The sequence below is a fragment of the Gavia stellata genome, chromosome 11, assembly GCF_030936135.1.
Source record: "Gavia stellata isolate bGavSte3 chromosome 11, bGavSte3.hap2, whole genome shotgun sequence".
NCBI lineage: Eukaryota > Metazoa > Chordata > Aves > Gaviiformes > Gaviidae > Gavia > Gavia stellata.
This window is the reverse complement of record NC_082604.1, coordinates 18,568,309-18,587,678: the sequence shown is the minus strand read 5'-3', so window position 1 is coordinate 18,587,678 and position 19,370 is coordinate 18,568,309. Positions and strand designations below refer to the sequence as shown.

The 19,370-nt window shown below is 61.3% G+C and overlaps 1 protein-coding gene across 1 annotated transcript; it reads right to left on the bottom strand.

Annotated features, from left to right (window-relative positions):
• Nucleotides 1-1,984: 1,984 nt before the first annotated feature.
• On the bottom strand, nt 1,985-13,908 carry MUC4 (mucin 4, cell surface associated). The gene is made up of 27 exons (XM_059822864.1): nt 12,078-13,908; nt 11,590-11,729; nt 11,211-11,375; nt 10,974-11,129; nt 10,663-10,793; nt 10,353-10,441; nt 9,865-10,041; nt 9,620-9,763; nt 9,390-9,509; nt 8,969-9,171; nt 8,162-8,240; nt 7,745-7,915; nt 7,475-7,576; nt 7,031-7,267; nt 6,581-6,715; nt 6,298-6,476; nt 6,012-6,171; nt 5,817-5,915; nt 5,031-5,213; nt 4,866-4,939; nt 4,478-4,542; nt 3,984-4,183; nt 3,596-3,764; nt 3,336-3,509; nt 2,424-2,461; nt 2,242-2,339; nt 1,985-2,041 (listed from the first exon to the last, which is right to left on the bottom strand). Exons 1-27 carry the CDS (start codon nt 13,906-13,908, stop codon nt 1,985-1,987), a joined length of 5,376 nt encoding a protein of 1,791 aa, XP_059678847.1.
• Between the last annotated feature and the right edge of the window lie 5,462 nt (nt 13,909-19,370).

Genomic DNA, 19,370 nt, shown 5'->3' with positions numbered 1-19,370 from the left:
TGCCCATGTGCAGGTTGTGCTGTGCCCTGGGCTGTGCAGGGTTGGGGGGGCATCTCCCTTAGCACATAACCACTGGCGTAATCTGGGAGTGACAGCACCAGGAGGGGAGGAGGACTGCAGCTAACGTGGTTGTCGGTGTAAGCTGATGTGGGGCTTTCTTGCATCCCCCAGCAGGTTCCTCAGAGGAGGCAGACAGCGACTCAGAGGAGCAGAGAGGTGAGCTTCTCAGGGGTCTCCTTTCCACTGGCTGCGTCCCGCTGCCCCTGTCCCCCCATCATGGAAACTCTCCTGGGGGTCCAGGCTCACCCCAGGCCCCCAGCGAGGAGGTGGCTGAGCAATCCCTGTTTCTTCTTTGCAGACAGAGATGACAAGTAACTGGGGGGTTGCACATCTGCAACATGGTCTGGGCCACAGCTGATCCTCTGAATTCTTTGCTCCTGCTCATCCAATGTCCTCCTGTTCCCCCCAGCACCCATCACCCCTGCCCACCACACAGGGCGTCTCACTGGGCCAGTGCCTGCGGTTGCCTTCACTGACACAAGTTAATTTTTCTAACCCAGAAAGTCGGTTGCTTTAGTCGCCCTTCCCCAGCTGCACCTGAGCGGGTGCCCACAGGCAGTCCTTGCTGGCAGGGAGTCGGGCAGGTACTCCTCACTGCATCCACCACCCCCCATCCTCCCTGCACAGGGCTGTGCCCCCACGCTGTGGCTGAGGTTGGACCCCCAGCACCCGGAGAATGGGTTTTGCACCTCGCATGGGTCGACTGCGGCCAAGCCCCTGAGTGCTGTGGTGTGCCAGGCTCACCTCATGAGCCAGTCCTGTCTTGTCCCCCACTGCTGTCCCCCAGCCGTCCCTCCCTGGGTGGTCCCCAGGCCCTGTGCCCAGGACTAGGTGTGATTCTCCGGATCAAGCCAAAGTCACCTTGGCACCTCTGCTGGGTGTGTGAGGGCAAAATTCAACCCCATGATCAGAAACGTTGGGAGAAAAATATTTTTTGTGTGTGTAAGATAGCATCTGCCTTTCTTAAAAAAAAAAAATCCTTGTCAAATCTTGTTTGTTCAATAAAGCCTCTGAGGTGTCTGAGCATCACTGATCCCGCGCAGCCATGTTCTCTGCTGAGCCGGGGTGGGAGGCAGTGGGGGGGCAGGCTTGGAGCAGTAGGATTGCAGGATGCTTCTGCCCTCCGAGCTGGTTCTTGGGGAAGCGAGTGTCCAAGCTATGGCCGAGCTGGGCTCTGGGGCAGTGGGGCTGGACCTGGGGTCTGCTGGGGTCTGATACACCCTCCTGGGGTGCAGCATCTTCCCTCAGTAAGGGCAAAGGGCTGTGGGGTGTTTGTGGGGACCACAGCCCGACCTGCATGATCTGAGCACTGTGAGCGGTGCCTGGGAAGAGCAGTGAGGGGAGACTTGCAGCTTTGCAGGGGGAATGAGGGGATGGAGCAACAAAAAAAGCTACATCCATCTTCTCTTTAGTCCTGTGGATGGGACCAGCAGAAAGCAGGGACTCAAGAGCTCAGTGATAGAGAAGCAGGGCTGGCGCATGGGCATCATGGAGTGCAGGCAATGTACTCAGCAGCTTGCCATCATATTTGGTTTATTCTATTTCATTCCTAACGGGTTATAAGTGCTGCATTGCCCCGCCTGACTCTGCTATCAGTGGCTCTGCTGGGGCTGGTTAAGTTGCACTAGAGCATACCCCAGTGCAGACACACTCAAGGACTGTCCTGGTTGCCTCTGCAGGTCCTCAGGGGAAGGTGGAATCCTCTTGCTTTGGCCACCCAACATAAACCCACGTTTTTCATTCAAAAAAAGCACCTCCTCCAGAGTGAATCCTCCCACAAAGACCAGACCCCAAAAGACAACTTCTTGTCCTCTGCCTCCACGCAGGCGCCGTTGCTGGAGTCTCTGAGAGCGGGCGGTGGGGCTGGTAGCAGCAGCTGGCTCCTCCACGAGCCCGGAGGCACCGGTGCTGGACCAGTGGCAGGCTAGGGCTGCTGGGGGGGCTGGATCGGAGGCCTGATGTGGGGTCTCTGGATCCTTATCTGTAAAGGAGGGACAGGCCACGCCGTGCTGTCGGTGATCAGACAGTGGCGCAGACCCCAACGCTAGCCAAAGCATCCATGATGCTCTTGGACAAGGCGCGGCTCCTGAGCATCTTGGAGGCACAGGGCCAGGACATCAGTCCCCAGCCCATGGCTCCCCACCCCGACCGCCCCACGGGGACAATAACCCCCTGGCAGACCTGGGCTGAGGGGTCGATGGCTTGGAGCTGCGGTTCCCACTGCCTTACTGGGGAGTGGGAGCAGGTGGGCTCTGTCCACTCTCCTGCCATTGTCAGAGCTGGAGTGGGAAAATTAGCAAAGCTTGAAGAAGACTGGGGTGAAGCAGAGCGAGAGTGGGGGGTTTTCACAGGGACGTACTCACAAGAGAAGGGTTGCGGCCTCCAGAAGGTTTCCTTGGCCCTAGGAGAGGGGGAGCAGAAAGGGGATGACATGTCAGGGGGGGCCAGGACACCCCCTGCCTGGTCCTGGCACCTGGGTCAGATGGGAGTGGGGAGCAGTGACTAAGTGTGGGGGCAAGATGAGGCTAAGAGAGAAGGAAAAGCCCCAGTTGCTGTGTACATGTAATTTCTTGCCTTGCCACAAGTGCAAAAGAACAGAGACACTTCCCAGAGAGTCCCGGCTCCAAGGCCGGCACAGCCGGCATCAGGGGCAGGACACAGCTCTGACTGGTGCGGGGACCTTGGGGCGCTGAGCTTCCCCTGAGCATGGATGCCATGCCGGGACCAAGGGCTGGGGAGGAGAGAAGGAGATGCTGGCGCTTCCACCCCAGCCTTGCACCTCATCAGCCATCTGCTAACTCCCCGCTCTGCAGGAGAGCAAGGTCCAGTCCTGCAACCGCTTTTTTCTTGCTCCAGATCAACTCTTTCCAGAGCAACATGAATTGCAGTGGAAATAATTTGGGTGATATTCAAATTAAAATTAAATAGAAAGCCCAACTGTAACAGAGCACTAGGTGAGGTGATGAAGAAATGCAAATATTCCCTGACATGGGGGAAAAGGGAAGGTAATGTTCAACCCACTGAAGTTATCGCACCCCTGAGCAGCAGATGGCTGGGAAAGGGTGCTGGAAGATGCTAAAAGACCACCCAGCTCAGTCCCTTCCCCAGGACAGGCTCCCCCTGCCCAGGCCAGATGGGTTCCACTACTGCTGGACCTTCCAGAGACGGATTTTCCACCAGTTTTTTGGGCTAGAAAAACTCTTCCTGATACCCAACCTCCATTCCCTGCCGCACCCGCAGCACCCACCCCTGCACGGGTCCAGCCCACGTCTCACCCCCTGTGCCAGTGCTGGTGTCGGCGGCAGAGGCGCGAGGCCAGGCAGGCAGTGGTGAGAAGGAGGGAGAGCAGAGCCAGGGCTCCCAGCAAGATGCCGAGGAAGGCGGCAAGGCTGACGGCCAGTCGCTCACACCGGGCGCCGGCGGGGGAGAAGATGGAGAAGGGGAGGCAGCTGCAGATAGGGAGGGAGGAGTGGTGATGCTGTGGGGAGACGTGGCCGTGCCCGGTGGCCTTGTCCATCCCCAGCACTGCTGCTACCTGCACGTGGGCCCCTCAAGCAGGTGCTGGCACTGGCCACCATGCTGGCAGTAGCCCATCTTGCAAGGGGAGATGCAGACAAAGCCGACAGTCCCTGTGTAGTGGAGCCGGTAGCCTTTGTAGCCGTACAGATAGCAGGGGAAATAGCGCCTCAGTTCAGCCACTGTCACTGGGGAGGGACAGCATGAGTTTGGCCACATGGCAGCATCACCCCTTGATACTTCCCCAGGTCTCCCTGAGCTGGATCTGTGCCTGGGGTGGGGACTACCACCCACCCGCCTCCCCCATGGGTGTTACCCAAACCCCAGGGTGCACAGGGTGATGGGGACAATGGGGACAGTGGGGTGATCCTCTTGGGCTCCCTGGCTTGGCGCCAGGAGCAACTCACGCTTCACCAGGTCGGTGATGTTGTCCCGATGCAGGCGCTGGAAGAGGAGGCGTGCGCCAGCCTCCCGCTGCCCCCACCGCCCGTTGAAGGCGCTGGTGATGGCCCCCAGCAGCTCCTCATTCAGGAACCGGATGACGGTGCCGTGGCTGTCATAGGCGAACTTGGACACCACTGCGAAGGTGAAGCCATCGCTGTCTGTCCTGCGGGGAAAGGACAGGGCTGCTGGCAGAGCCGCTGCTGCATCACAGAGTGACTGAGCCTCACCGTGCCTCAGCTTGCCCATTTGGGGGGTGGTAAAGAAGGGATGAGGCAGAAGATGGAAGGTGCTGTGAGGCTCGTGTCTCCAAGGGTTTATCTGCATCAGGGTAGGCTGGAAAAACAGACTCTGGGGTGGGGGAAAATGCCCTTTGTGTCCCAAACCCTGCAGCCCCATGCCCAGCCCTGGGCCGGCAGCTCCCTGGGGTGGGCAAGGGGCCACTCCACAGCTGACTCACATCTGGGTGATGTTGGTGTTGCTCTGGAAAGCCTTTACCTCCAGGGAGCCCAGGATGGCTGAGACCTGTGGTGGGGGAGCGGGAGGGCATTAGGGGAGGGCAGGACAGCACTAGTGCCGGGAGAGGCGGAAGGGCGATGCGGCCGCTGTGGCTGAACCCTGAGGGCTGCTCCGGCCTTTTGTTCACATGCCGAGGACCTGGCATGTGGCCACAGCCACAGCCGGCATCATGTGGCTGGTGCTGCCTCCCTCCGGGCCTGGGGATCCACTGGGTCTCCAGGGACCCTGCGGGAGGTGGGGTGCATGGAGGCACGGGTACCCCAAGCTGCCACACCGCCCAGGGTGCTGGTGCATCCCCCTCCCCAAGCCTGTCCCCTCCGATGACTTACGGTGTTGTTGACTTCCCCAGCAGTGGCATTTTGCAGTGTCCTGACCCGCAGCTGGATGCTTCTCCAGGGGAGATCTGTTGGGGGGAAGTCGCAGTGGTGGCACTGGCATCCCAGGACTGGGGCAAGCGGGGTTGGGGTTCACCCCCGCCAGGCACAGGCACCCACCTGCACTGGGCAGTGGCCGAAAATCCTCCCCTGCCACCAGGCAGTGCTGGTCGGTGAAAGCTGGGGGACAGGCACAGGTGGGGGCACAGGTGATGGGGTGCAGGTGGCAATGTCCCCCATTGCTGCAGTAGCCCTCGGGGCAGGAGGGGGACCTGCAGGCTGAGCCACAGCCCGGACCCTCGCCTGCGGGACGAGGAGCCCAGGTCAGGCGGAGGCACGAGCCTGGCTGCAGGGGCAGAGCCCCAGCTCACTGATCCATCCTCAGCCACTCTGTAATGTCTTTCTTCCAAGTTTTGGGTTTTTTTTTAATGGGTTAGGACTTTTAGTATAAATTCAGATCCTCAAGGAAAAGTCCTGCACCCCCTCCTCCCAGCTGGAGCCTTTTCCCCTTGTGAAATCCCAGCCTGCTGCGTTAGAACAGGAGCAAAAACTATCACCCCCAACCACACCACAGCCGTCTGAAAACAGGATTTGATTTTAGCCCCCCCCAACCTCTGCATGTGCATTTGAACTTTGTTGGGATGTGATTTTTTTTTTCTCAAAGAGAAAAATTGCACAGGAAAAGTTTCCTTTCCCAGCGGATTAGTGAGATCTCCAGCCTGGGAGCATGAGGGGTTGCTGGACTCTGGTCCCTTCTGTTAAGGACAGCAAGGGCTTGGGTACAGAGCTCCGCCAGCTCCCCTTCCTCTCCTCTCTAGCCAGTTTGGGTCCATGGGAGCCCTCTTCCACCGAGGCCTGGGGAGTGATGGGGAGGCGGCCCATGCCCACCAGGGTGCCCACACTCACCCTCCTCACTGGCCGGGCAGGAGCAGACATAGCTGCCCACCGTGTTGGTGCAGGTGGTGTTCCCTGGGCACGCCATCCCCTGCGCACACTCGTCGATATCTGCCGAGGCAATGCAGCATGGCACCGGGAGAAATACTTCAGCCGGGGTCCCATGGGCACCCCGAGTTCCCAGTGGCCATGGCGAGCCCTCGTCACCTGAGCAGTGCCGTCCGTCGCCGGTCAGGCCAGCTGGGCAGGGGCCGCAGCCAGCCTGTGAGTCGCAGCCCACACCGGGGAAGCATCCCTGGGCGCAGAGGTCCGGAGGGTCCTGGCAGAAGGGACCCGAGTAGCCGCCCTCGCACCTGCAGGCTGCCAGCTGGGAAGGGGATGGTGACAGGGGCTTAGGGGACATGAGGAAGAGAGGTGGACAGAGAAGACAGCCAGCGTGGCTGGCACAGGGACAGGCACGGTGTGGCACTGGAGGAGCTTTCTGGCACACTACCTGCAGGGAGGACCCCCCAAGGGTGACGGTGTTGCTGTAGTCGCACTCCTGGCTCCTGCTGCAGCTGCAAAGGGTGAAGCGGAGCTGGAGGAGGGCAGAGAGGTTGTTGGACCCGACAGCTTCCAGGTTGATGGTGAGTGGGGCCGTCCCGTGGGGCTCCCATGTCAGGGTGCCGCTTTCTGCAGGGTGGAGAAGTGGGAGTTAGTGGAGGTGGCAGAGGAAAGGGGCTGGGTGGCCGGTGTTAACCCATCCCATCCCAGCTGCCCCATCTTTCCTTCCTTACCTGATATGTTGAGCTCTGGCGAGAGGTGGGGGACAAAGCGTGCACCCACCCCCATGGCATGGTACTGCCTCCTGACCCTTTCTGTCCTGAAGGCCATGAGCGACGTGTCACCGGTGATGATGGGAGGGAAGGCATCTGAGGAAAGAGCAGCCCAGCACACAGCTGGTTGTTTGCTACATGGCCTTGGCACCCCTTGGCTCCGAGCCCCTCCTGGTGAAGATGGGACCCCAGGCAGATGCTGCCATGACTGCCCATTGACAAGGCCCTCGTGTTGCAGAGTATGGTGGCATCTCCCAGGCTTGGAGACCAGCCAGTCCGGGCAATGCAACTCCGAGACCTTGGTGACTTCTCTCCTGCCTCACATGGAGCAAGAGAGCCCAGGAAGGGAGCGGGGCACTGCCCGGTTACCCAAACCATGCCCTCTTGGAGGTGAGGATCTGCTCCCCTTACTGAGTACTGTCTTCTTCTGCTGGAAGTCAGCTGCGAGGCTCTGGGTGGCCAGGCCCAGGGCCACGTCCCCTGTACTCAGCGAATCGTAGATGCACTCCTTGCTGCCGCGGCACTGTGAGGCTGCCAGCTGGTACCGGCTTTCATTCTCCTGCCGCAGCCGAGACAAGAAGATGGGAGTGAAGTTCATTACTGCTGCGTCCAGAGGCTGAGAAAATAGGCTATGCTCTCCAACAGCCCCTGCAAGAGAGCACACCATGGGTACAGCCTTGGGTTTTATGGTTTGTTATATTTTAGGGCTCAGTTCCACCGAGCAGTGAGGAGACCAAAGGGCTTCCCTGGAATCACTTTTGCTCAGGCAAGTGTCTAAATGTCTCCAGCCAAAGCATGGCCAGGAGGTGCAGGAACAGTGGGGATTGTCAAGGTAGATCCTGAGCCTGGACTTACAGGTCATCCCGTAGCTGTAGATCTCCTCCTCGCTGCTGTTCACAGGGATGCTGGTACTGTTCGGCATCTGGAAGTCATCCGCAGGGTCATGGTCCCACACACCTGGTGGAGCATCACCAGAAGACTGGAGTCCCCCGTGCCAGGGTTGACCTCCTGTCTGGTCAGGGGTCCCTGCCCTCACAAGCACATTCCCCCAGTGTTTTCCGGCCTGCTTTAGGGTGGGAAGGGGACTTTGCACCCTGGCTCTGCAGCAGTGCCAGAAGTCCTCACCCAGGAGACCCTTGGTGCTGTTGCGGTACTGATCAGGCAGGCTGCAGACCACGCTGAGGATCCCAGAGGCGGCTGAGATGGAGACGGTGATGGCCCCGTCGAAGACGGCTGTGATGGAGGAGGCATTGACCAGCAGGACACCGGGGCTGTAGTACACCTTGGCACCCATGTCTGCAAGAGAAGGAGAGCACAGAGGGAGAGTCCACGCAAAGCTGGGGTCTGAAACGATGCCCCTGAATCTGGGGAGGGGAGCGCTCCCCATTCACCCCGTCTGAGTCAGAGACAGGGTGCAGGTGGGAGACATTTGATGGAGCTCAGGATGGCTGCCCTTGCGCTGGGCAAGGCTGGTACCTTTGGGATGGGGACACCCCTCGTCCCCCCAGATACATTTAACATTTAACAGCACATCCTGCTCACCTTGAGAATAGGAAAACTGGATGGTTTCATTGTTCAGGAGAATGTGGATGTCACCCTGGCTCCCCAAGGTCCACTCAACCTGCAAATCACAGCGTATGTCCCAGTCCGCCCCTCTGCTCGTCCCTTCCTGTTGTCCCCCCATGCTGGAGACACTCAAGCTAAACCCCGTCCTCCTCCAGCCCCAGCAGAGAGGTTCAGCCCTGGGGCCATGTTGGTATGCTCTTCATCCCAGCAAACTCATGATAAAGCAGCTTTGATGGTTGCAAGGAAGAGGACAGCGAGCTGCCCCCATCACTGCTGGTATGGGGCACGCACAGGCCACCACTGCTGCTCGGCTGACCATGGCACCGTGGAGAGCTGTGCCAGTGAGCTCCAGGCCCCGAGCCTCCTCCTCACGCTGCTCAGCCGCTGCTTCTGGTGACACCAGGAGATTTTACTTACTGAAATGGGTGTGGGGAGCAATTCTCCAAAGCAAGGAAGAACACACGCTTGTGCTAACGTGTCCAGAGGAGACCAGTGATCGGGGCAAAGGGTATGCAATGAAAAGGATGGAGTAGACCATGTTCCTGCAGAGCTCCAGGCCCTTGCTGGCCAGCTTGCATGAGGTGTTAGAGCTGCGTCTTATTAGTCTTAGTCCAACGCACTGCTATTAGTACTTTGTTGGGGTCATGGGAGGTGGCAGGAAGAGGACAGGGGATGCTTCATGGCTCCCGGCCACTTGTAGGTGATGCAGAGGCGATGCCCAACCTGTCAGAGGGGTCTTTACCATTAGAAGCTCAAACTGATACCCAGGTCACTCCTACTCACTGTTGTGGTGGTGACGGAGATGTACTGCGCAGCGAAGGCCACGAAGTTGGTGGCCTGGGCTGTGCCAGTCCGGGCTGTGCGCCCGTGCAGCACGAAGCTGGTCTGGGCGTCGCTGGCCAGCAGCAGGACAAAGTCCCCGAGCCCATTGAAGGTGTAGGTGAGTCCATCCAGTGTGGTGATGTGGGGGTCCCCGAAGGCACCAGCTGCGGACCAAAGGAGACAGAGCCATTTGGGGGGAAGGAAGAAAAGCAAATGCTGGTGTCATTGCATGACATTGCAGGAGAGCAGCCCCTGGTGCTGCACTGGACACAGCAGTCCCCACTGGGATGCTGCAGAGTGTGGTTAATGCATGGGGTCCGTGTACAGCCGTGTCACCCCGTCAGTACCCTGGCAAAGAGGAGGTAGAGTCCTGGGGACTCACCAGGGGTGGGCGGCATGTATCCCTCGCAGCCAACCCTTGGTCTCTTCTCAGCAAACCTGGCACAGAACAGGGGCTTCTCCACGCGCCGGCAGCACCAGTCGAATGCCTCCAGCTCCCTGTCTGCAAGGGAAGGTGGCTGGGCACTGGGGGGTGTTGGGGTCCCCGCTGTGCCTGCAGAGTACTTGGTGCTCAGGGTGTTTTAGGGTGAGGGAGCACCGGTGCCCGCTTACCAGCCCTGGGGCGGAGGGGGAAGCTCCATACTCTCTCCTGCCAGCCTTCGAGCAAGCTCCCATCTTGGTACAGACACCGCACCCCAGCTCCGGCCGGGCTGGGGGATGCAGTGCGCAGCATCCTCACAGAGGTGTCCACAGGGCCTGAAATGGTGACAGGGGATCAAGGCCACCCCCAGAGCAGGAGGGGACCCCCTGCCATCCCCCCAACCCCGCAGCTGGCCCTGGGGGACAGCGCTTGGCACCTCTGCTCCTGCGGTAGCGGGGGTCCAGCTCTGCCTGGGGCTGGGAGCAGGGGCATGGCGGCAACTGGCTGTTCCAGGCAGCCGGAGCTGGCTCTGCGTCCAGCCACGCCAGGCACCGCAGCCTGTAGTTCACCCGGGAGCGACTGTCCAGCCTGTATAGCCACAGCCCACGCACATCTGGGGGAGCAACCGGAGAACAGCACAGCTCAGCCGAGTTCTTGCCTTGTGCGGAGGGTGATCCCGTGGGACAACCGTCCCTGGCCATTGACCTCACACGAGGTCTCCAGGCTCCCTCTAGAGCCGGTGTGGCCATGGCAAGCCACAGCAGGACACAGGACACACATGCTCTGCTCTCGGTGGCCAGCCGTTGCCCAGTGGCTTTGCTGGCCCATTGCCTCGCAGGGATGTGTGCTGGGGACATGCTCCCAGCACAGAGTACATGGCTCCTTCCATCCCCACCAGCCCTGAGGGCTCCCCCAGTGCCGTACCGGTGCTGGTGTCGCTGTGCTGGTCGGGTCGGTACTTGACAGCTGGTGGCTTTTGAGTCAGCTCGTTATTTTGGGCATAACCATCACCACTGTGTGGAGAGAGGAGGTTTGGGGTCACCCTCCCAACACAACTCTCCTCCACTCCCCGTAGAGCAGCTGGGGTGGGAACGGCTGCAGTTTGCAGAAGAGGGGGTTTAGATGGGACAGGGTTGCTCCAGGGTTGGGAGCTGGGCTCTCCTGGGGATAACGTCTCCGATGGTCCCAATGTAGTGCTGGGAGAAATCCCTGCTGCCCCAAAACAGCCACACACCTGGAGAAGCCGATCAGCACGTTGCCTGCAGCCAGCTTGGTGTAGTCCCACCGCATCCCACCATCCTGGTAGAGCAGCAGGGCGAAGGAGCGGTTCCCATCGGTGGTGAGGACTGCCTGGTAGGTGCTTGTCTGGAGAAACCCGAGGCACCCCCTTAGCACCCCCAAACACTCCCCTGCTCTCCCCACAGTGCAGACTGAGGTGGTGAGACCCAAAATGACTGCATCAAGCCACAGGAGACCAGCAGCCCAGCCCTTCCCTGGCCACCGCTGGTGGCATCCCCTTTGTCACCTGGGTCACCCGCTGCTCACCTGAGTGTCGTCCCGCCGGGACGGGTACGCTGCAGCCTTCTCCCATGTCACCTTCAAGGTCCATTTTGCTGTGTAGGGGGTTTTCAGGTATTTCTCAATCTTCACTTCCACGTCACGGACAAGAGGGTCTCGGATAGAGCCGAGGGTGGGGTACTCCTGCCAGTTAGCAAGAGAGAGGGTTTAATGGGCAAGCTGAGAGCTGGGGTCTCCCAGGAGAACATCTTTGATGACCCCAACCTGGTACCAAGTGGTGCCGACACCCTGGGAGAAATCTGCGTCGTCCCAAAAGGCAGCCACCATCGGCAAACCCTCCTGGCCGCTGAAGCCCCGGGGAGGGGGGTTGGGGTTGGAGGGGACGTAGTTATCCGTGGGTGGGAAAATAATCTGTCCATTATCTGTAAACTAACCAAAATAACTGATTATTTGCCAACAACCCAGGCAGCTCCCGCCTGGACTGTGTGGCTTTTAGCCTCCATGGAAGAGCAGAAACCTGCCATTTTAAATTGCAAAAAAAATTAACATTCAGGTGAAATTTGGTTTCTGCTCCATTTCCATGGGTTTTTTTCTACCAAGGAGGCTGCACATCCCTTACATGCTCGGAGAGGGGGCAACTCACGTAGAGAGCATCCCGCAGCGACTTCCCGAAGGGGAACCCAATCTCTGGCTTGAACAGGGGGGAGTTAAAATCCACCGTCCTCTGGATGCACTCTTGGTCCCCTCCCTCCATGCCGAAGGGGTAGAGTGAGGCCGCTGGCACTGACACGGGCAGAAGATTAATCGAAAAGGTGAAAAACCATTAATGTCTGCTTCATCCTTCCTGTGACCAGGGTAAACTCGCCTGCTTGCTGCCAGGATGCTGTGCCTGCGCTCCCCCCAGCTGGACCAGCGCTCTGATGGCTTGTAACGCAATTTTTAACCCAGTTTTTAACTTGGAATAGGATGCTCTCAGATGTCCTATTTCACCTTTCCCCATGAATCTGGCAGCCCAATGTGCAATGCAGACAAGTCACCCCGGGCCGGGCTGTTACCCTCAGCCACCACGGTGCTTGGTCAGCTCACAACCCCTTCCTGCTCTTTGCTTTGGGAAGAAGAAAATCTACTTACTGATAAGCCTGTGGGTGGGTTGAGGTTCAGGGACAGGATTTCTGTGGCCAGCGGTGGTGTGGGCAGATGTGCTTGGTGCTGTGGCTGGTCCCCTCTGTGTCCCAAAGGCAGGAGCCGGGGTGGTGGCAGGGCTGGTGGTGGCTGGTGGTCTCCCGGGTGCAGTGGTGCCTGGGGCCGGGAGACCTCCCGCCTCCTTGGCTGGGCTCACTGGGGCTGTGGGTGCAACAGCCACGGTGCTGCCTGAAGCGATGCCCACGGTGCTGCCTGCAGTGGTGGCCGCAGTGCTGCCTGCAGCGATGTCTGTAGTGCTGCCTGCAGTGATGTCTGTAGTGCTGCCTGCAGTGATGTCTGTAGTGCTGCCTGCAGTGATGGCCATGGTGCTCCCCGCAGTGATGGCCATGGTGCTGCCTACAGCAATGGCTGTGGTGCTCCCCGCAGTGGTGGCCACGGTGCTGCCTGCTGTGATGGCTGTTTTCTCCCCCCAGGCAGATGCCCCTAAAGATGTCCAGAAGCTGGGAGGTGACGTGCTGACTGCCTGTCCCATGGCATGGTTGCTGATGGCCATGGGAGAAGTGGCGCCTGTTGGTGGCTCGGCAGGGGGCTGGCTGGCTGCTGGCTCCCCGGTTGCACCAACACTGAGAAGGGATGAGGGGGCTGTTGCTGGCTCCTCCGCTGGTCTATGTGGGCTGGGGAGGGGTGAACCGGGCACCACGATGGCGGGGCTGGGACCAAGGATGCCCCAGGATCTGGCAGTTGTCTCCACCAAGGGGGTACGTGCTGCCAGGGATAGGACAGGTTGCCCGCCTCTGCCTGCCTCGTCGTGCGTTACAGCAAGGGACAGGGCACTGCTGGTGCTGGTGGCCTTCGCCGTGGCAGATGGCATGGTTGTGGCGGCCCTGGTCACCATGAAGGTATCCCCTCTGGCTGAGGTGGCTGGCAGCATGGTGTTGCTGGGGAACATGCTGGCAGCTGACATGGTGGCCTGGCTTGTGTCAGTGGTGTTGGAGATAGGCACATGGGTGCTATTGGTGCCAGCTGGGGCTGCTGCACCCTCGGCGTTGCTCTCAGAGTGGGTGGTATCTGCCCTGGCGGTGGTATCCCCAGCACCTGACCAGGATGCAGCTGTACTCTCCCATGCGTGTGTGTGGCCAACAGCCAGCAAGGAGACTCCGGCTGTGGGTTCATCCTCAGTGACTGGGCTGAGACCCCTCAAGGCTGGGTCACGGATGCTACCAGTGGCTTCAGGGGATGGCCTCAGGGTGACACGGGGGCTGCGTGGAGCGGAGGCACTGCTGGGGACAGGAGAGGGTGTTGTGACCCTCTGGAGACTGGCATCACCTGCTCCCGCTGCTGGACCAGTGACGGTGATGCTGGGGGTGACGGAGGGTGCCACCACCACCAGATGGGTGTTCCTGGGGACAGGAGGGGACTCACCGACATCTGGCTCAGCAGTGCTGTGAGTGAGGCCAGGGGAAGATGCTATAATCGGCTCCGGAGCTGTGGGTGACACCGTGCCCACGATGGCCACTGCCGTGGAACTTTTGCTGCCTGGGGCAGAGTGTGCTGATGGGGTGGCATCACTGGTGCCTGGCTCAGCCACCCCAGCCATAGGAGTGGACAACCCCAGGGGCAGCCCCGCAGCCCCGTTCCCCATGGTGGGAGAAGCCGTGTCCCTGTTCAAGTCCATGCCCACGTCCGTGGTGGGCTCAGCAGTGCGATAGCTGTAGTCTGATGCAGCTGTGCTTGGCCGAGCAGCAATGCTGGCTGTGGTGGGGGGTGATGCCGGTGAGGCTATCCCCAGAGTGGTGTCACCGCTGTGGGGGATACCCATCGTGGTACCCACTCTTGTGTTTTCAAGTGGGGTTGAGCCCGGAACTGCCTGCGTGGTGCTGCCATCTCCTGCTGGCTGGGACCTGCCCCCGCCTCCCTCCGCGGCTGCATTTTCAGGGGGCAGTGGTGTCACAGGCTGGGGTGTCTTGCCAGTGGCGGTGCTGGGGAGGTGGCTGGCTGTGGCTGGCACTGGGTTGGACTTAGCCATGGCTGGTGGGGCCGAGCGACCACCCCTGGGAGCCAGGAGAGGCAGATCTGCTGGGGGCCTGGTTTCAGGAGCATCGGTCCCTCGGGCAGGTGGCTCTGTTGATGGCCCGGCACTGATGATTGCATAGTTGGGAGCTCGCCCAGCTGCACTGGCACCTGGGTTCTCCTCTGTGCCCACCTCCAGGGATGCCATCCCCATCACTTGCCCCGCGGTGCTGCCATCAGGGTGGGGTTCACCTGAAGCTCCCATTGCTGGTGTTGGCATGGCTGGGGACAGTGGGAACATGCCTGCTGCCATCTTTTGGGGGATGCTGGATGGAGACGCCCCCAGAGCCATCCCTGCAGTGGCACTCCCTTCCAGGAGAGACGGGACACCTGATGGTGATGCCACGAGGATGCTTGCTGCTCTGGGTATGTCTGGGGTGCCTGGCACAGCCGTGCCCAAGCCTGGTGCAGCGCTGGGTGACCACGTCTCTGCCCCCAGAGCTGCCCCACGTCGGGGCCCAGCCTGGAGCAGTGGGGCTTGTGCAGGTCCAGGGGTGACACCAGTTTGCAGGGGTGCTGAGCCTGCAGAGGGTCCAGGCTGGCTGTGGCTGGGAGATGCATCAAGCACAGCTGGGGTGGCTCTGGTGTCCCACAGCATTGCAGTGGCATTGTCACTGGCCAGCGATGCTGGTCTCATCTCTGCTTCACTAATTGGAGTGTTGCTAACGAGGGAAGATGGATGGGCAGCTGGCCCAGTCCCAATGTCATATGCACTGAGGGAAAATATTGGTGCAGCAGTGGCTCGAGGGACCCCGTCTGGCTTTGCTCCACCAGCACTCATGAGGGACAAGGATGTGGCCACGCTGGGTCTGGTTGGAGGGGATCCGCCTGCAGCTGTCTCTGCTGTGGTGGCTCCAGGACCTTTTGTGGGGGTCTGGGGGAGCAGAGACCCTGTGGAGTGCGCAAAGGGCCCCAGAGAGGGACCACCAGGGCCATCAGGAGCTGCACGGGGGGACAGCCTCATGCTGAGCCCCACTGGGGTGGCCTTGGTCTCCGGGTAAGTGGTGCCTGCTGTGGCTCTGGCGCTGGGCTCACTCCTGACGGACACCAGCTCAGCACCGGTGCTTCCCAGAGCTGGGAACAACGTGGTGGGGATGTGCTCTGCAGCAGTGACATCCATTGCCATAGCTGGTGTGCCCGGAGCTAGTGCGGTGGCCTGGGGGTGGGTGATAGTGTTGGCTCCAGGCACCCCATCTCCAGCAGTGCTGGGAGCAGTGCTGCGGCTGGGGGGAAGCGTCTCTCCTGTGCCCAGCATGGCATCACCGGGGAGCTGGAGTGAAAGGGCTGGAGGCAGCTGAACGGGGGGCAGAGGTGGGGCCTGCGAGGCATTGTGGCCAGTGTTGGATAAGGCACGTGTCCTTGGCTCTGTAGCCTTGCTGATGCCAACAGTTGCAGAAGAAAAGGTGACCTTTGCCGAGGATGCGCTTGGGGGGTCTGCAGATGGTGGGGCTGCCGTGCTGGCTCCCTCTGTAACTGCATGGAGGGGACCCCTGGGGAGGCCAGTGACAGGGCTGGCTGAGGCTGCTGCCGACGGCTTCATGGGGCTGCCCATGTCCCGAGACATGCTGGCTGCTGTGGCCAGAGGTGAGGTGGCCTCATCCAGCCCCGGTGTGACCTTCGGGGATGGGAGCATGGTGGTTGCACGTAGCTCTGCAGAGCTCTTGCTGATGCTGGGGGCAGACGTCCCTGTGCTGTGCTTATCCTGGGGGAGCGATGGCAGTGTGGTCCATGCTGTTCCCTGCATCCCCTCCACAGTGACAGCATCGCCCAGCTGCACCAACTCATTGGCATCAGTCAATTTGCCAGTGACTGAGGAAGACGCTTTTGTCCCTGGCACTGGTTGAGCAGCTGGGATGTGTGCCACTGGTGGGGACAGACCTCTTCCTGGTGCTGGGGGGGCAACTCTCAGTGCACTGGCAGCACCCCCGGGTGGCTCAGCCGCAGTCCCCTCTTGCACGGGGACAGTTGTTCCCAGGACTGCCTCTCCAGAGATGCTGTCCAGAGCCACTCTGGACACTTCCACAGCCTGCTTAGGAGTGGTGCTGCTGTTTGATGGTGGTTTGCTTGTCCCTGTTGCAGCAGGGACACCTGGAGCTGGGGGTGATGTGGCTCTGGCTGACCCAGCACTGCCACCACCCATGGCAAGACCCACTGTGTGCCCCGCTGGCTTGAGGGATGGAAGCTGCCCATGCTGAGCAGTGGTGGGAGCCGGAGGGATGCTGGTCGGGTGGCTGGCAGTGCCTGGAGAGGAGACCCCAGCCCCTGCCCCTGCCTGGGGGCTGCCTCGTGTTACCAGACCCCCAGGGAGAGCTGCTGTGCTGGGAGGCCCCCTCTGCTCACCACTGGTCCTGGCTGGGACCAGTGCTCTTGCTGTCACCTGTGGCACCAGGCTGCCTGTGGGGCGAGACAAGGCAGCCCCAGCTGGATGAAACCCACCGTGGCCCTGGCAGGCAGGAACCTGCCTGCAGCCAGCTGTCTACCGGTCTTACCTGGGCTGTGGCTGCCTGCGGAGGCAGTGGTCCGGCCAGCGGGAGAGGGGTGCTCCGGCCAGGCGGCCGTGGTGCTGGGGAATGCCTGGCACGTGCCCAGGTCCGGAGGCAGCTCGGCGCTGGTGCTGTCGGACGCAGGGGAGATGCTGTCCGGTTCTGCCGGGGCCGGTGCAGGGGCAAGGGGCTGCTCCCCCATCTCCCCGGCTTGTGCTGGCAGCAGAGCAGGTTGGTGAGGACAGGACAGGGAAAAAAACCAGCCCGGGGTTCCCATCACCCCTTCCCTCCTCCCTGCTGTGGGAGGAAGGTGCCCCCAGGCCACACGTCGCCCTTGGGGCTGGTCCCCACCACAGCACACACAGCCAGACCAACACTGAGCGCAAGACAGGCACCTTCCCCATGGGTGAGAGTCCCCATTTGATCCACAAACTGCCCCCCCCTTCCCCTGCCGTGGCTGGGGGACCACACCGAGGCTGTGGCACCAGTGGGCAGAGATGGGGGCAAACCCCGGCTGGGCACTCGATTTCGAACTTGTAGCATTCGAGCAGCCAGAGAGTCATTCGCAGCCCGTCACCTATCACCTGTCACCCAGATGGTATCGGCCACCCAGTCAGACCAGCAGCGGTGCGGGCGACCCCAGAGCTTACCTGGCAGCATCCAGACCCCCCACAGCACCCAGCTCCAGAGCGGCCACCAGCCCCGGCACCCCATGGCACTTCCTTGGCGGCAAGGACAGGGCTGCGGCTCTCCCTATCCCAGGGGAGCGACGCAATGGGGTGGCTCCGTCGGTGAGCACTCCCCTGGGTGGGGGGGACGGCAATGCCACGTGTCCTGCCTGGGGCACTGACAGCTCCATGTCCTTGCAGCCTGCCATGGAAGAGGCCGCACCCCAGTCCTGGGGACCCGCTGATGCTGGGGGACACCCATTTTGCCATGGGAAGTTTTAAGGCCTTTCCGAGGGTGACCCCATGGTTGACACCCCAGGGTTGGGGTCCCCAACCCCTGGAGAAGCACCCGATGGGCTGCAAAGTTACCTGGCCCAAAGGCCCTGGGATGGCAAGTGGGGACAGGGGTCCCCAGCATCTCTGGGAGGGGTGGGTCAGCCTTGGGTCCTGCACCCCCCATCCACCCCCCCATTTGCTGCCAGGTCCCTGCCACACTCGGCTGAGCAGCCGATAACCCCTGGCAGGGTGGGCTCGCCGCCAAGGAGGAAGAAGGAAGGAGCAGCCTCCCGCTGCCGCCTCGGGGTCCCGTGTGCTAACCCTGCCCCGGCCCCCCTCCCGGCACCGCGAGCACTGCCGCCAGCGACCTGCGTGCCGGGGTTATCTGTGCCATCGCGGCGAACGCCCACACAAGCCCGGCCTGGGGGTTGTTCCCACAGGGGTGACGGGGCCGGGCCTTGCCCTGGGTTGCAGGTCACCTTCCGCTGGGGACAGAGGCCAGGCGCACCCAGCCGTGCGAAGGGACCCAATGGGGCCACTGCAGCAAACACACGTTTGCTTCTTCACAGGGCCTAGCCCAGTTCCGGGATCATTTAAGGGGGGCAAATAAGTCGGTGAAGGCGTGCCTTCCCCCCTTCATTGACAGCCATCCCACCTGGCTGCCATGCCCTGGTAGCTGCACCTTTGATGGGGAAACTGAAGCACAGAGAGCCCAAAGCACCTCTGCATGGCCATGCCCACAGCAGCACCAGGAAACCTCCCTGTCCCCAGGCTCAGGGAGGGCCAGGGTACCAGAGATGAGCGGAGCCATGAGTGCACATGGCACATAGGCGATGTGGCTGGGTACCATCTGCCACGGGGAGGGACACACGGCCATGCCGGGGCAGCCCTTCCTGCCAGATGCCTCACTGTGCATGGTGGGACCTCTCCACTGAAGCCACCAGCTGTGGAGCAGAGAGTACCCTGGGCACCAGGTACCACCAATGCCCATGGACCCGGTGGGTTTGGGCACTGACGTCCTCCTCCACCTGCACGGAGACCCTTTCCTGATGCTGCTGCAAGGTGGCACCTCAGGGAACCCAGCTAAGGGGCTCCGACACCCACTTGGGGGGTAGCACGGCCACCTGGCCTGGGACCCGATGGGGGCCAGCCCCCCCCCAACTCCCCGCCCGGGCACCTGGTTCTGGCTGCGTGGTGGCATCCGGTTGCACAACGTCCCTCGCGTGGGTGGGGGAGCGACGCAGGTCCCGCCACTCCCCGCCCGGGCATGAGTCAGGCGGCGGCCAGGAGCTGAGTCCCGCGGGGTGCCGGGGCAAGGGGGGGCCCTGCCACGGGGGGCTCCCCTGCACAGGTGCATCGCCGTGGGCAAGCGCTGCCCGCTCAGAGGGGGCAAAACTGTCCCGAGCTTTCAAGCTTTAGGCCTGAGGGTGGGACAGTATGTGACTAACTCCAGCGGACCTGGATGGGGAGACCTTTGCACCCCAAAACAGCCTCAAAACAGCCTGGGAGCCATCACCAAGGGGGTTTATAGGCGCCTGAGTCATACAGCTCCCTGTGGATTCCCAGCGCCTGCTGGGCACCACTGTACACATACATCCCCTCCCGGGGAACCCTGCATCCGGGCTCCATCCCTGCAGCAGGTCCCGCTGGTCACAGTCCTGAGTGCCTGCAGGGAGGAACCAGCACCCATGGAGGCAGGGCCTGTCCCTGTGCATTGGCAGGGATGAACCTGGCAGATGGCCCCAGGCACCCTCCTCCTGTCCATAGAATACTTTTTTTATATA